Consider the following 17938-nt stretch of genomic DNA (forward strand, 5'->3'; position numbering starts at 1 on the left):
GGCCATGCCTTCTGATGTTCATGTTTTTAAAAGGCTACTGCCTGTATCCAACCATTTTCTCTGCTTAGGTGAACGTATTTTCTCCAACATTCTGACATAAAATCTTTCACTTGTTAAAACTCACATTCATATTCTAAAAGGATTCAGGCAAAATATGTTAGCTATCAGCAATAACTAGTTTTTCAAATATTATCGGACTTTTCAGTTTGATCTTTAAAAGGAGAGCAAACGAACCCTGATCTAAAAGCACTTACATTAAAGCAGATACAAGCCTTTTATCTGAGTAATATGTTCACCACAGACCACTTCACCCTGTCTTAGTCAATTAAATCCTTGTATTGATATACTGTATCCTGTGTTCCCTCCCATTCTTAGATTTTCCTTACCCTATATTAGATTTCTGTTACTAAAGTTGTCAGTAGTGGCTTCAGTGGGTTCACCTGCAATCCATTCTAGTCTCAAATTTTCAACAAATTTCAACACCTGATTAAATGTAACCTCACAGTGGCTCTCCCCCCACGCAGGGAGCAGGGGCCTATTGCTATGGCCCGCCCTCGAAGACTACTGGATCCGATTGGTTTCCAAGATGCCATGAGAGGGATTACCGCTGACCTGGCTAGCGCTCCTGTCGACGTTCTGGTGGACAGCTGGTCTACCGCTGCCACCCGGGCAGTCGACACGATCGCGCCCAAACGCCCTCTCCGACGCAGAACACGTCCGGCGCCCTGGTTTTCCCAGGAGCTCCGGGCGATGAAGCGAATAAGGAGAAGGCTAGAGCGTAGATGGAGGAAGAATCCGACGGACGATAACTGGATAGCCGTTAAGGTCGCAACTAACCTTTACCTGAGTAAGGTGAAGGCTGCCAGTAGATCATTCTTCGCTAACCGGATAAGCGAAGCATCCAACCAGCAGGCGGAACTTTTCCGTATAGTACGCGACCTATCCGGAGTTGGCCCGGGAGATCGGCCTCCCCCTAGTTTTTCTCCGGACCAATTTGCGGCATTTTTTAAATCTAAAGTGGAGGCCATCCGCCGGGAGCTCTCTCCCTTTTTAAATACAGTGAATCGAGCTGAGATGTCCAGCGCTCCGTCTTGCCCGGTTATTTTTGATTCTTTTCAGCCAGTTACACCTGACTCTGTGACCAGAGCGCTTGACCGCTGTCGGGCCACCACCTCCTCCTTGGACCCTTGCCCGGCCTGGCTAATCAAAGCAGCCAGGCCGAAAACAACTGAATGGGCCGCAGCTATAATAAATGGGTCTTTCCTTGAAGGCAGATTTCCATCTGCCCTCAAGGAGACACTCATTAGGCCCATACGAAAGAAATCTAGTTTGGCGGCGGACGAAATTGGCAATTACAGGCCCGTCGCCAATATTTCTTTCATGAGCAAAGTGGTGGAGAGGGTGGTGGCAGACCAGCTTCAGGCGCTCTTGGATGAAACAGATGCACTGGACCCATTCCAGTCGGGCTTCAGGCCGCGCCATGGGACAGAGACGGCATTGGTCGCCCTGTATGATGACCTCCTGAGGGAGGCCGACAGGGGCAAATTGTCTCTGTTGGTCCTCCTCGATATTTCGGCGGCCTTTGATACCGTCGACCACGGTATCCTCCTGGGGAGGCTCTCCGAGTTGGGAATCGGTGGCCTGGCGTTAGCCTGGCTCCGTTCCTTCCTGGAGGACCGTCCCCAGAGAGTTCAGCTTGGGGAGAGGTTCTCGGCCCCGTGGAGCTCCAATTGTGGGGTCCCACAGGGTTCGATTATCTCCCCAATGCTATTTAACATCTATATGAGGCCGCTAGCGGGGGTCATCAGGAGGTGTGGAGCGAAGTGTCACCAGTATGCTGATGACACTCAGCTCTATATCTCCTTTTTGCCAACTGCAGGTGATGCCGTCCTGACCCTTCAGCGCTGCCTGGAGACTATACTGGAATGGATGCAGGAAAATGGTTTGCGGCTGAACCCGGACAAGACGGAAGTCCTGAGGGTGGGGCCCCCCGTGGTTGGTGGCCTGGTTGGCCCTCTCTCCTTTGGGGGGGCAACCTTGGCCCCGGCGAGCGGGGTCCGCAGCTTGGGCATACACCTGGACCCGACGCTCACCATGGAAACACAGGTGACGTCGGTTGTCCGCTCCGCCTATTTCCATCTTTGGCGGATTGCCCGCCTGCGGCCCTATCTTGACACGGGGGCCCTCACTACCTTAGTACACGCGCTCGTAATCTCAAGATTAGATCACTGCAACGCGCTCTACGTGGGGCTACCTTTGAGGCTGATACGGAAACTTCAGATGGTGCAGAACGCAGCAGCCAGACTTCTTACCGGAGGGAGAAAATACCATCATATTTCTCCCATTCTGGCTAGACTGCATTGGCTGCCCATTTGTTTCCGTATCGACTTCAAAGTTTTAATGCTCACTTATAAGGCCCTAAACGGTTTGGGACCTCGATACTTGGCGGAACGCCTTCACCCACCAAGTTCTACCCGAACCACCCGCGCGAGCCTGGAGGTGAGGCTGAGGGGCCTGACGCCGAGGGAGGCCCGGAGAGAGAAGACAAGAAACCGGGCCTTCTCGGCGGTGGCCCCTCGCCTTTGGAACAATCTCCCTCCTGAGATTCGCGCGGCCCCTTCGCTGGGTACATTTAAAACTCAATTAAAAACATGGCTTTATGTCAAGGCCTTCCCTCCTGCCAGCGTTTAATTTAATTTAATTTACTTTTTTCTTTTTTTTCTACTTATTATTTATGATTTATTATGTTTTGTTAATTGACATTTGATATTTTTGGATTTATGCTGTTATAATTGTATATTTTATGTTAGCCGCTCAGAGTGGTACTGACCTACCAGATGGGCGGGATACAAATCAAATAAATAAATAAATAAATAAATAAATAAATTTTGAAAAATATTATTTTTTTAAAAAAAACTTCTTTTGACTGTGAACTGCTTTTTATTTATAGTATCACATGCAAGCTATACTGACCACAGCTTGTAAAATATCCCGCTTTGAATTGCAGGAGCTCTCAGACAGCCACATTATGATCCTGACTAACAAGTAATGGAATAGCTCAATATTTTAAAAGATAAAGTTTATTTTCTCCAACACCACATGGTTGATATGTCACATTCTAAGGCTTTCAAGACTTTGACTCATGACTTTCCATAGGCTAATTCCCACCCCATAAAGCATAACCTGAAACCATGGTTTGAAATTGGTCTGTAAGCCACACAATTTGATGGTAAAGTTAAAAAAAAACACAGTTGCCTGATTAGAGGAAAATCAGGTAAAGAGGAAGGAGTTGGTATGTAAGAAGAAATAAAACAGCTGAATTTGTGGTAGCTGTGGGTCATCTAGATGGAGCCATCAGAAGCCTTGGAAGAAGAAACTTAGTCCAAGAAGTCTAATCTATTCCAGCATCATATCTTCCACTGTTGCTGACAAGCTGACAATACAGGAAAGCCAGGAATAAAAGTAACAGCCTTCTACTGTGAATAAATGCTTCATTTTTAATGTTCTCCATACTTATTTATTTAGGTTGTTTCTGTCCCACTTTCTATCTGAAGATCTTCAGTACAATCAACAGACCAACAATTTCAAGGGATGGCCAGTGTATTGTAGTGGTTGAAATCTATTTACGAACAAAACACATGCATGAGGGCTGTCATCATGCAACATCCCTATTCCTTTTCTCTGTACCAAATATGTCTTATATACCCTCCATTTCATAGTCATCAAAAAAAAAAAAGCCACAAATGTCCCAGATCATTCTGAGATGAAGGTAAAACATGAGAAGTTTTCCAAATATGGCCAACCTGTAGATTCATATAAGAGGATTATAACGCTAGCAGTTTCATTTGCAACACATTTCCTTAAACCCTCAGCACAGGGATGGCAACAGATGGATCACAAGCTATATGCAACCCTGAGGCTCTCTTGCACTGCCAAAATCCAGCAGTCAATTGAAATTCTTGTTTGAAAGGGCTTCCCAGTTTGTCACTGAAAGTTCTGCTTACAGTGGGGTCTTGACTTAAGAACGGCTCGAGTTAAGAACATTTTGACTTAAGAACCACTCTCATAGGAAAATATTGACTTGACTTACATACTTAGATTTGAGTTAAGAACTGAAAAAAACCACGTGGGAGGCAGGGAAAGTGCAAAATTTGAACTTTCAGTTAACTGTTGGCCAGTGAAAAGGGTGCCTGTCTGCTTCCTCACTCCTCCCAGCGTTTAGAGAGTGGATTGGGAGAGTCTTCAGACTGCCTGGTACTGTCCTGCCTGGACTGTATTTTCCCTGCCTTCCCTGAACCTTTCTTGACCTAAGAAAAAAAGAAACAAAATATCCCCCTCTAGTGGTCGAAGGTGGAATAGCAGCTTCCCATTAGCTTCTATGGACGGAAAAGAGCAGATACGGATCAAATGGTTTTCAATGCATTCCTATGGGAAATGCAGATTTGACCTGAGAACTTTTTGACTTGAGAACCGCCTTCCAATACGGATTAAGTTCTCAAGTCAAGACCCCACTGTATCTAAAGCTCCATTATCAGTTTACCACTAAATTCTAATGGTACACTGGGAAGGATCACCTTGCATTGGGCACCTTATCAGCTATCTACCTACCTATACATACATGCAGACACATATTTCTACATATATTGTTATTTCTACATATATGTTTAATTGTATTTAACAATAGGTCATCATGTGGGTTTAAATGTTACCATACTTAATACTTTCTCATATTATTTCCCACTACGATCAGATATATAGGTTTCACTGTTTCATGTCGCAGTTTAAATCTCATAGATCTTTTCCCCCACCTAAAAGGTCGACATGCTGTGATGAAGCAGCACAATGTGAGCAGCTGGAGCTTACAGAGCTTTCCTTCACATATAGCACAGCACTGATTCAAAATCACTTTTCCAACAGTATTGTTGTTTGCTCTCATCCAACACTAAACAAGGCAATGTTCAAGGCACTGGACAGCATCCACTGCTGATGACGAAAAGGAGAAATAGAGTTTGGTTGTTGTGGGTTTTTTGGGCTCTTTGGCCATGTTCTGAAGGTTGTTCTTCCTAACATTTCACCAGTCTCTGTGGCCGGCATCTTCAGAGGACAGCACTCTGTACTCTGGTACAACCTTCAGAACATGGCCAAAGAGCCCAAAAAACCCACAACAACCATTAGAGCCCGGCCGTGAAAGCCTTCACGAATACAGAAATAGAGGTTGTGTGTCATCAGCATATTGATGACACAAGACTCCAAATCTCCAGACGACCTCTCCCAATGGCATCATATAGATGTAAAATGTATAGAACAGTGGTGTCGAAGTGTGGCCCTCCAGATGTTCTTGGCCTTCAACTCCCAGAAATCCTGGCCAGCAGAGGTGGTGGTGAAGGCTTCTGGGAGTTGAAGTCCAAGAACATCTGGAGGGCCACAGTTCGACACCACTGGTATAGAATATCAGCTTATAACACAGAGGGCTTAGATATTTTGTTTGTTTCCTTTTTTCTTTTTGCCTTTGATACCTAGATGAAACAATGATACCTAGATAAAACAAACTAGATAAATGTGTTCACCTTGGCAGACTGTAAAGAATCATTAACTGTTTCCCAAAAACAAAATACACTGTATTATAGATATTTTTTTAAAAAAGCAGATGCACTATTTTTGCATAGCACTATTTTTAGTGTTCAAAGCTCTTCACCTTCATCATTTAGCAATCTTGCAAATCACTACCATTATCTCCACAAATTAAGGGAGGGAGGGAGGATGGCATTAACACTGGTTCATTTACCTGCTGAGCAGCTGTTTGGCAGTTCTCAGCCCCGCCTCCTCCAGTGGGTGGCCATCAGAGGCATCACCCCAGCTTCTCTGCCCTTCCTCCTCCAGGCATTGCCTTTGAGTGGGCACCTGCCAGAGAAGGCAGGGCTGGGAACTGCTGAACACCTGCTCGGTTGGTAAATGAATCAGCATGAACCACCAAAGTAGCAGTCTGTGCCCATCTCTAGTAGCAACATATCCCTACACTGAGTAATGTCTGCCCATACCCTCCACCCCCATGCATTTCCACCTTTGCCAACCAATGTTCACTTCTTGCATCAGTCCTCCCTAAATTCTTTGGGAAGGGTTTATTTTCCCTTTCTTTCAAACAACTTTCCCATTCCCCAAGTAGCTCACACTTCCCACTTTTTTCTTAGTCCTGCTGTTTCAGTCCCATTTATGTGAGCATTCATCACCTAAATTCATTCTTAGAGAGAACAATATTGAACGTCTTGAACTGGGGTTGAAAAAGAGTGGCTTCTCTAAAGCCATTAAGTGACGCTGGTTCACAGCTCAGAGGACCCACTATGAATTTCAATTTCAAAAACTGGCCACAGAGTCTTGCAGCAGTTCTCCCACTGTGGAGAACTGAGATTAAAAGGGGACAGTTGAGGTGGACTGTGCCTGCCGTTGATTCTGCCCACAGACATGCAAGCGCAGGCATCCTCAAGCGGAGCACCTGTATTTCAAGCATGTGTCTCATCTACATTGGGATGAAATCTCCGATAGGTGAAACTCAAACAGCAGTAAATAAAGGATATTGATCTATGTACACTGGTACATATACACAACAGTAGGTTTCTTCCCTCTAGGGCCAATTCAAATTATTGAAAGGTTAAAACAAAACACGTCCATGAAGTGTGAAATATGGAAGACATAAAGAACCCTGAAAGGATTTTTTTTAAAAAAAATTAATGTAAAGCACTTACTTTTTTGATGCCTTGATTTAAAAAGGTTCGTGCAAAAGCTTCCAGGAAGTAATTCAGCAGTCCTGCCCCTTTTATTGATATTTTTCCTTTCTGGATGAATTCTGTCCTAAAAGACAAGAATGCAGGGAAACTCTTGTTTTGCTCTGGTACTGAGTACCATGTTTTGAAACAAAATTACATCCTACAAATGGCAAAAAGATGATACTAGTACATCAAAGATATCAATGCTGGGACTGTCACAAACACCTCCAGTTTTTATAAGCAATAATAGCTTTAAAAAATGGGGCAGTGAAGTGACAAGTAAAGCTGCTGTCTAGTCAACATAGGACACAGTTTTGTTCTATTAAAATGTTTTAACTGCATAATTTCATAGAGCGACTTAATACTGCAACCCTATTCATTACTGCATGTAATCCAATAACCCAAATCAGAGGCTTAAGTAAAGAGAATTACAAGTACAACAACAATCTCCTGGGCTGATATTACCTGTTACTTTGCCGAAGCAGTTTATGATAATGCTACAAGTCTGTAAATATCCCTCAAATAAACTGAACAAAAAGTGTCTGAGGAAAAAAACACATAATTCTCATGCATGTGTGTAGGGTGGAAAATAGAGTACATGTTAATTTGTCGAAACACGGATTTAGCTAAGTAATTACATCAAAGAAACAGGAAAAACATGTAAAAATGTATGCTGAGGTTTGTGGCAAAAGTGCATTACTGTACAGCTTTTGTCTTGTTTTGTTTTTCTAAATTAATATACCTGTATCTCTCTCTTTATCCATATCAATATATATATTTGGTACACCTGTAAAGTCATGTGCTCATGTTGAAGTGGCACACAATGATGAACCTACAATGCAAATACATCCGCAATACACAAGTGAGACAAACAGCACTGTCAGCTCCAAAAGCATTTAATAGTCACCTCTGGGGATTGTGCTGCCGTGTGTGTGCATATCCATGCATGAGAGAGAAGGAAACTAATTGTTAGCATCTCTTCACATCTTTTACACCCCTTTTGGTAATTACCACATTCAAAGCTGACAATGTAACATCTGCCTAGCAGGGAAGAAATAAGAGTAGACTTGTTGGAGATTTGGAAAGGGTAGTCTGCAACTGCTAAATTTGCCATATAGAAAAGAAGAACTGAGTTCCACCATTTATTTAAATGTTTAAATTCCTTTATCTCACCTCATGAGGAAAAAATATGGAAAATTGGGTGATGAAAATTGACCTTGGAGTAAGCCACATTGAACACAGCTGGGATTCCTCTGACTAAATCTGCATAATAATAGTACTCATCACCATTATCATGTTGAACTGCAGAACTGGAAGAGATCTATGGATCATCGAGCCCACCCCATCAAAAAGAGCCACAACAGGGATTCGAACACCCATCCTCTATCTAAGCCACTGAGCTATGAGTTACAACATTTTAATCTATTGTTGTTGTTTAGTCATTAAGTTGTGTCTGACTCTTCGTGACCCCATGGACCAGAGCACACCAAGCACATTGACCCTCATCCAGTCCATTACTGACATCAGACATTGATGTAGAGCTGAAACAGCTTCCTCTTCCTTAGATGGCAAGGACAGTTAGAGCTGGGTGTTTTTTGCATACTGGTGATGCCAAACTCCAAAACTCTGGACAACCTCTCTAAGCAGTTTGATGTAGATGTTAAATAACACAGGAGACAAAACAGAACCCTGAAGGACAGCGGCCAGGGTTTCAAACAGGACTTCTAGCCATTTCCACCAGCAACACATGACCCATCCCCTGCCCCCCCATCCCAATTTCTCATTAGGCACATATTATATTTTGTTGTTTAATCGTTAAGTTGTGTCTGACTCTTTGTGACCCCATGGACCAGAGCACACAAGGCCCTCCTGTCTTTCACTGCCTCCCGGAGTTGGGTCAAATTCATGTTGGTAGCTTCGACGACACTGTCCAACCATCTTGTCCTCTGTTGTCCCCTTCTCCAACATCAAGGTCTTTTCCAAGGAGTCTTCTCTTCTCATGAGATGGCCAAAGTACTGGAGCCTCAGCTTCAGGATCTGTCCTTCCAGTGAGCACTCAGGGTTGATTTCCTTTAGAATTGATAGGTTTGTTCTCTTTGCAGTCCAGGGAACTCTCAAGAGTCTCCTCCAGCACCACAATTCAAAAGCATCAATTCTTCGGCAGTCAGCCTTCTTTATGGTCCGCCCACCTCTCACTTCCATACATCGCTACTAGAAAAACCAGATTTTAATCTATACTACATTTTAAATTTGCAAAGCTATGTATTCTTTGGCCAATCCAGCACCTGATTATATTTCCATATTCTGATGTTACTGTATCTCAACCAGATTAAAGCCCCAGTCCCAGCCAGCTCTCAAAGCCATGCCCCAGCTCTAACCTCTCTGAATTCCAGACCAAGGAAGGCTAAAAATTAATGATCCAACATCACATTGTTGTACGGAGCTGCAATTACACTGAGCTGCAACTTACTATACAGTCTAGAAACATTATCTGTAAATTAAGTACTCCATTTAGGCAAGCAACCAATGGCCTTTGTTCTTCCTTTGAGAATGGCAGTTGAAAGCAGCTCAGCTGGGACAGAGGATTTATCCAGACAGATCGTAATCATGAGAAGAAGACCCATGTTGCTATTTTTCTTTTTTCATAGTCTCTGAAAGTCCCAAAAAGCTCACAGAAAATATTGATCTCAGATTGATTCTCACAGCACGCAGCTGGGTGATGTGGCATCATTACAACAACACAGAGACAGGGAGAAGTCTATTAGAGAGCAGCAACCACTGAATTATTGACCAGTTAAAAGTATAGCAAATTTGTTCTAATTGTTTTTTGTGGGTGGAGTTTAATGAAAGCATCTTTACGATAAAAGTTCTGGGGCCATTTTAGCTCACAGACTGTATCTTAGCATGGACGTCCCTGAAAAATGGTTCAACAGCTCTATCAATTGAAACACACATGAGAATCATGCTCATTGCTGTGTGTACTTTGTGCAAAAGAAGCCAAGCAAAAGAAAAAGAATTCTGTACCTGTGACCTCCATAAATTTTGCAAGACCATATGGTATCTCTTACATCATTTGTAATTCACAACAGCATCCCCTTCCTAGGTTACATCATGCATACATACATATACATATAAATATACATATACATATACATATATATGTATGTCTATATAGCTTCTTGGATGTTACTTTCCACTGCCCACAAATTCTCAAGCACAGCTTCACAGTCATAAAGACTAGTAACTTTTCTTCTTCTTCTTCTTTTGGTGGTGGGTGGGTGGGAGGGAAATAAAGCAGATCTGTTAGAAATGGGATTCTGCTCCAAATACCACACAAACAGCACTTTTTGTTAACTCATGAGAGACTCTGTATGAATAGCCTTGATCGTGATCTAACATAAAGCAGCTGGTCAGATGCCATGGTTTCATAAATATGGAGATAAAAACTGGAGACTCATCTAAATACTCCAAAAAAATTACCAAAAAAAGATGTGAAAACTAAAATGAAATCAATTCCATCAACTTCCTTCCTCCACCAACTATATCATAAAACCTTGGGGGGGGGGGGGGAACACTCAGCAAAAATTAGCCAGCCCTATAGCCTTCGAGGATGGATGAGTTGCAGCCTACTCATGTTTAATTCTCAACTTAATCTTCATGTACTAGGAGGTGCTTTAATTTTGGGAACTTAAGTTCCCAAAAAAGTTGTGCTTTGTTGCAGATGTACAATGTAGATATTTTGCAGCATTGTGACCAGAATCATCATAAAGACTTTCTCTAAATTGTACTAGCCATGCACAGTTGTTGTTGTTGTTGTTGTTGTTGTTGTTGTTGTTGTTGTTGTTGCTGTTGCTGCTGCTGCTGCTGTTGTTGTTGTTGTTGTTGTTGTTGTTGTTGTTGTTGTTGTTGTTGTTGCATTTTATACAAACAAATAACAGGATGAAAAATGCCCTGATGTATTTTCTAGTTATTGAGGTTTGTCCCATGTCATTTTCTTGGCAAACCATTCCAGGCAGACAATAAAATTCCCACCCAGATCAGGAAATTCAAGAAGGATACATGAAACCCTAACACAGACCTGGCTCGCAACTCTAATCCTTCAATATATTAGAATTCCCATACAGAAAATATTCTATAACACACTCAACACATTCCACTCCCCCAAATTCTTCTGTACGAGTGCTTTAAAAAAATCAGCTGTAAAAACAACCAACTGACATAGCAGCAAAAGAGAAATTCAGGTTGGGGGTAAGCAGCTTCAAAATAAGAAGGTGATAAAACATTATCCCTTTAGGCATGAATTTTTCATAGCTGCCATGTCTACATAGTCAACATGAAAATTGAGATTATTCCTTCCCAATGACCAGTTTCCAAAAAACTGCAAACAAATTTGCAACTTACAAAGCTGCAAAACAATGTCAGAGATTAATCACACACCTTTTACTGTGGAGGACAACTCTGATTCTAAGTGTGAAGCTATCTTTGTGATTTATTTCTCTTCCTGGCTAAACATCTAAAACTGTGAGTTACAGCAACAGTTTATTGTTCAGTTTGGCCTTTTCAACAAAGCCCAAAAAGAGGGATATACCTGAGGATGGGAACAGAATATCTAAAAATTGTCCTTCTCAACAAGGATCCCAAACAAATTTGTCTGGTGTTCACATCAGCTGTGTTTCTACTGACATAAATAGATACAGAGTGAGCTTTTAATAGCAAAGAGTACACCAACTCTGACTTCCTTCTACTTTTTTTTACTACAAAAAAAAAGATATGATACATTATGCAGTGCAGATTAGGACAAGGTTCGGTCAAATTTAATGGCACAGAACAAAGCTTCAGTGAGCAGTGTAATTTCAAAGAGAACAAGTGCGGCTGTTGTAATTTCAAGGGGTGCATTTCAGATAGTCTGTCAAAGGCAATGCCTGTATTTTTTTTTAAAAAAAAAAAAAGCAGTGAGAAGCAGAAAGAAGGGAAAGCATCACATTTCAAAAAGGCTGTGTTTTTTTTCCAAAATGGGTAAAGCATTGTGCAGTATTGACTCATACAAGATAATATTCATATAATTGGTTTAAAATTAAGGTAATACTGCTGAAGATGGATATAAAATGAAAAGAAGATGCTTAAATATCTGATACACTGATCGCATGCACTGTACATTTCTTTGCCAAATGCCCCAGTATTTATTTATTAATATATTATATGTAGTTAATACATTTTTATACTGCTTCACTTTGTGAAAATGCACTGCTCTATGCTGTGTTTCCCTTCCTAGAACTCATCAGGTAAACCATAATCTCTAAGCATCTGAGATTATAATTCATCTGCAAATCAGTATTCAAGCAACTTTCATTTTCTTCATAGACCAATAAGTTTTGTGAACATTTGCATGGCTATTTTATCTGTTCTGTGCTCTAATGATTTCCTTTTCTCCATTATTGCCAATGGCTCTTCCATCCACTGGGAGCTAGGTAAAGTGAGAGGTGTGTGTGTGTTGAAGCCTTTTGCCTCAGAAGTCTTAAGAACCTTCAGGAACCTATGTAAAATGTATTTTTTTAAAAAAGGTAAGGCGAAACACTCCATCCTCCTACAAAACAGCCAAAAGCCACACATTTTGAGGCAGATGAAGAAAGAAAAATGAAATGCCATGGAGAGCCATTTTCTCCCTTGCTTAGAGAAAATGGCTGGCTGACACTCTGTAACCGTACAAGAATGTTTCTCTTAGGACAATTCAGAACATTATGTCACAGTTCCAATTGGATGTCACTTCTAAAATCTGTGAAAGTCTCTGTGCTTGCAATGTTGCACAGCAGTACCACCTTGAAAAAATTGGCAGAGCATAAACTTTATGCCCAATCTCCGAAATGATGGTATACACCAGATGTTTCAGAAAAAGATGAAAAGAAAGAATGCACCTGGCTATTTGTGCTCTGCAATAATAGTGAGGATATTTGCATTGCCACTGACCACTGCCTTGTATAATGATGCTAGCACTGAATATTTATATTGCTTATGTAACATAGGGCAGAGCGGGGGGGGGGGAATCGCAGGGCCAGTGCACCTGGGCATGATTACCTTATGATTTTAATTTTAGAAGAGGTAGCCATGTTAGTCTGTGCAAGCCTATCAGACAAAAACAAAATAAAAATAAAAACAGGCAAAAATGTTGTTGTACCGTTAAGGCTCTTATATTTTTATGTAAGCTATTGTGGACCTTCTTCGCTCACGTCTTCAGACAGAGATTAACACAGTAAAATATTCATGCTATGTTCTAAGAGACAGCAATACAGTGGTGCCCCGCATGACGACAATAATCCGTTCTGGGAAAATCGCTGTTAACGCATTAAATGGAACCCATTTAATGCATTCCAATGGGGAAATTACCTCGTTGTCCAGCAAAGATCGTCCATAGGGGAGGCCATTTTCCGAGCACCGATCATCTGTTAAAATGGCTGCCCTGCAAAGCATGTGTCCAGAAAACACAGGGCAGCCATTTTAGGAACCCAATGAAGATCGTCGTCTTGTGAATAAACGATCCGCGAAGCATGGACCAAATTGTTGCCAAGCGAAATTCCCCCATAGGAATGACTGTTTTGCGAATCGCTATAGCGATCACAAAAAGTCGCTGTCCTGTAGATTCATCGTATAGCAGGGTTGTCGTCTAGCGAGGTACCACTGTATATAGTTGCATTTCACATGTGCAGTAATTTGTGACCTTTATTTGGTATTCAGTGCTTTTGAAGTCCAGTTCTGCAAACTTTTCAGCAAAAGACACGAAACAATGCAAAAGCAGAGAGAAGAAGAGAGGGAGAGGGAGAAAAAGTGAAGAGAGAACTTGAAAGACCACTATAAGCAGCAACATGATTCAAGGAAACAGGAAACAGCTAATGATTACATTTGGCAATTTGTTATAATTTACAAAAGAGTTAGTACAAATTTCCACATATCTATCTATCTATCTATCTATCTATCTATCTATCTATCTATCTATCTATCTATCTATCTATCTATCTATCTATCTATCTATCTATCTATCTATCTATCTATCTATCTATCTATCTATCTATCTATCTGTCTGTCTGTCTGTCTGTCTGTCTGTCTGTCTGTCTGTCTGTCTGTCTATCCATCCATCCATCCATCCATCCATCCATCCATCCATCCATCCATCCACCCATCCATCTATCCATCCATCCATCCATCCATCCATCTATCTCAATTTTCTTTCAAAATTCAGCAGGAAACAACTACATATCCTTCCTCCTCTTGGTAGGCCTTTATTCCCTCTTTTTTTTTCAGAAGAGGAGAACGACAGGTAACTCACCTGTAATTGTACTTCTTCAAGTGGACTTCTGTGAGTCATACCCTTGGATGATCTGCTCCTGCACAGAACCTCATCAGAAGATTCTAGCGCTTCTGCGGTAGCAAAAAATACATTAGAATAGACTCCTTCTTCTCTGTATAACTACCTTGGCACCAAGACTCTCCCTTCAGTTACATCAACCACCACAAGAAAGAAATCTGTATGGCATAACAGTGGGGAGGTCAGGCGGGATTTGTGAATCACAAGAGGTCAACTCGAAGAACTTCAATTACAGGTGAGTAACCTGTCATTCTTCTTCATGGCCTCTGTGAATGACACCCTGGGTGACTAACAAGTTGTTTTACCTGGAGGCAGGGTGTCATGCCAAAGGTGGAAGCCATAACAGCACGCCCAAATGCTGCGTCAGACTTCTGTCGAACATCCAGTCTATAGTGCTGGATAAAAGTAGATGGTGGTGCCCACATAGCCGAAATGCAGACATTGGGGAGAGGCACACCACGGAGGAACGCTGTAGAAGTTGCTGAGCCCTCGTGGAATGAGGGTGAATCACCTTGCATACCAGCTGTCGAGCAAGCTGGTATGCAAGGTGAATAGTAGAGGCAACCCAGCGAGAAATTGTTTGTGAAGTTACTTGCAAACCCTTAGTGGGAGGCTGATGACTGACAAAAAGGTGCAATGAACGCTGAAAGAGCTGTGTGTGAGATAAATAAAAGGCAAGGGCCCTCTAGACATCCAGAGTGTAGAGGAGTTGTTCTTGTGCTGAAGATGGCGATGGAAAAAAGGAGAGGACCAATGTCTGAGAAATATGAAATTGAGATACAATTTTGGGGAGAAAGGAGATGTCCACAAATAGTTTGACTTTATCAGGAAAAAACTGTATTTAAGGATAGTCATGCCGCAAAGCCGCTAAATCACTTGCTTGACGAGCTGATGTGATTGCTACAAGAAAAACTGTTTTGAAGGAAAGAAGGTGAAGGTCTGTTGAAACTAATGGCTCAAAAGGAGTTTGAGTAAGTTGTCACAAGACAAAGGTCAAAGACCATTGCAGGGAAGGTAGATGAACACCCGGGCAGGCATGTGATAAACCTTCAGCTTAGGAGGCCTGAAAAAAATGAGCCACCGGAGAAGTTGGTGGTTGGTAAGAGACGATTGCTGAGAGGTAAACTGTAAGAGAGGAAAGAGAATGGTCAGTAGATTTTAAGATGTAGCAGGAATTGAGAGGACAGTGGAGAGAGATGGGTTGATAAGAAGTACGGAAGCGGCTGTAGTGAAGGATTGAATGTTTTTCCATTTATATAGGTAGGCGTTTCTGGTTGGGGGCTTCTTCACTTGACAGAGGACATCCATCAAGGATGCAGAATCCTCCATGCTGCCAGGTGCAGATCAGGTACATCTGGATGAAGTATCTGGGAGTTGATCTGTGTGAGAAGGTGCGGCAGATGGGGTAGGTGATAAATTTCTGATGATAAGTTGTGTAGGACTGGGAACCAAGGCTGTCTCGGCCACCAAGGGGCTATGATGACAGCATTAGGTTTATCTTGTTGTATCCAGACAACTACTTTGGGGAGGAGCAGAAACAGTGGGAAGAGGTACATGACAGTCCAGGGCCAGCGGCCAATGAATGTATCTCCCTCGGAGTGTCTGCCAATTCTGGCATGGGAGCAATAGCGCCTGCACTTCTAATTCTCTTGTGAGGCAAAAATGTCCAAAGTTGGCTTGCCCCACTTTTTGCAAAGGCGGAAAAAAATCACCTGGTCCAATTCCCATGCATGAGGTTGGGGGTTTGTATGGCTGAGGAGGTCTGCCAGGTCATTGTCTTGCCCTGCAATATGTAGAGCTGTCCAATAGATTTGATGTGAAAGACACCATTCCCATAGGTCACTCGCTAAATAGAGGCGGCTTGGGGAGTGGATGCCATCTTGTTTGAGGATGTAGTACATGGCTGTAGTGTTGTGACTGGCAATCTGTGCCATTTTGCCAGTCAAGATGTTTCTGAAGGCTTTGCGTGCCTTTATCACCACCAGTAGTTCCAACTCGTTTATGTGGAAGGGAAAGTTCTCTGCAGGACCAATTGGCATGGATTGTGAGAGAGCTACATAAGTCTAGTGTCAGTTGTGACCTGTGTTTGAGGATGTGGTTGCCGGAAGGAACATCCTACTGAATGATTTGGGATGAAATACCATTAGAGTTGGGAGGCAAGTTCGGGGGTGACTCTCACAAGTGTGTGAGGGGGGGTGTCTGTCAGTGGATCGAAAAGGGCGAGGAACCACGATTGTAGGGACCTCATCTTTAGATGTACGTGTTGTACGACTGAGGTCATAGAAGCCATGGTGTCCAACATGCGTTGCACTAGTAGGGCAGGAACCAGAGCATGGGGAGTGAAGTCATGCAGCAAAGAGATAAGGCTCTGCTGCTTGTCTGTGGGGAGGAATGCACGGGCTTGGATAGAGTCTATGCGAGCCCTGATATAATGAACGACCTTTGTAGAGCTCATTTTGGATTTCTGCATGTTGACTGTGAGACTGAGATCGTGAAGGAGGGATAAGGTGAGACAGGTGTCTTGGTGAGCCTTGCGAAGGGAAGGAGCCTCCAAGAGCCAATCGTCTATGTATGGGAAGATGAGGATCTTTGGAAGTCTGAGGAAAGTGGCCACTGGGGCCATACACTTGGTGAAGACTCTGGGAACTGTTGCAAGCCAAAGGAAAGTTTTTTTTAAAATTTTGATAAGCCCAGGATCAGAGTTGGAATCGAAGAAACTGTCTGTGGGAGGGGTGGATGGAGATATGGAAGTATGCCTCTCGTAGATCTATGACTGTGAACCAGTTGTTTTTTCTGAGGAGGGGTAGAACCAATTTGAGGGTCACCATATGGAATTTGGTAGTGATGACATATTGGTTGAGTTACCTGAGGTCTAGGATAGGACAAAGACCACCGCCCTTTTTTGAGATGGTGAAATAACGTGAGAAAAAATGTTGTTTTGCTGTATCGGTTCTATGGTGTCCTTGAGAAGTAAATTTACTATTTCTTCTTGTAAAGTTTAAGACAGTGGTGTAATGACGTGATGTGGCAGAGGGAGCTGATGGAAATGAACGTGGTATCTGTTTTGGACAATGGACGGAACCCAGGCATCGGTGGTGATGGACTACCAGACAGGTAAGTATTTCCACAGGAAGGGGGGGTGTTGAGTTGTGATCTCGGTCAGGAAGATGTAAAACATAATGTTTGGGTTTGCGATTGTTGCACCTCTGGATAGGTTATTGGCGGGGTTTAGGTTTGTATTGTTGGTGCATGAAATAAGGCGTGTAGGGCACCTGACGTTGGGGTTCTTGTTGGAAACTCTCACAAGAATTGTAGGACCGCTTCCATTGGTTACACTGAGGGTGTTGTTGGTAGGAAGGAAAGACGCTCCATCGTTTGGCAGCCGAACATTTCTTTTGGATGTTTTCTAAGATGTCATCTGTTTCAGCATTAAAAAGGCCAGTCCCATCAAAGGGGAGTTCTTCAATGCATGCCCGGGCATCTTCGGCAAGGCCAGCTGTAAATAGCCAAGAAAAACATCTCAATGCTACAGAGGTAGCCACGGATTTAGATGTTGCATCTACGGTGTGCTTAGCTGAAAACATCTGTTGTTTAGCAACACAGAGGCCCTCTTGTTGGAAGGTTTGCGCTACTATCTTTTTATCCTCTGGCAAGGAATCAACAAAAGTGGCCAAATTGTCCTAAAGGAAGCATTGATATGCTCCCATAGCTCCTTGGTAATTTGCTACTCTCATTGTGAAAGCCACTGAGGAGTAAAGCCCATAGAGTCGATTCTCCGACTGTCTTTGTTGGGTGGAATAAGAGTCTGTCGATGTCGAAA

General features: G+C 42.6%; 1 protein-coding gene across 4 annotated transcripts in view; it reads right to left on the minus strand.

Annotated features, from left to right (window-relative positions):
• The window catches only part of PRELID2 (PRELI domain containing 2), a 55597-nt gene that overhangs the window by 7349 nt on the left and 30310 nt on the right, over positions 1-17938 (minus strand). For 3 of the 4 annotated variants that reach the window (XR_013541900.1, XM_072990211.2, XM_020806425.3), the window contains one exon: positions 6741-6846. Coding sequence is in view for 3 of the 4 variants with exons in the window: in XM_072990211.2 (XP_072846312.1) it covers positions 6741-6846 (106 nt within the window). In the remaining variant the exon portion in view is untranslated. Of the gene's footprint in view, positions 1-6740; positions 6847-11496; positions 11684-17938 lie in introns of those variants that run through there. The other variant, XM_078385772.1, reaches the window with a different exon arrangement.

This window comes from Pogona vitticeps, chromosome 2 (genome assembly GCF_051106095.1).
Source record: "Pogona vitticeps strain Pit_001003342236 chromosome 2, PviZW2.1, whole genome shotgun sequence".
NCBI lineage: Eukaryota > Metazoa > Chordata > Lepidosauria > Squamata > Agamidae > Pogona > Pogona vitticeps.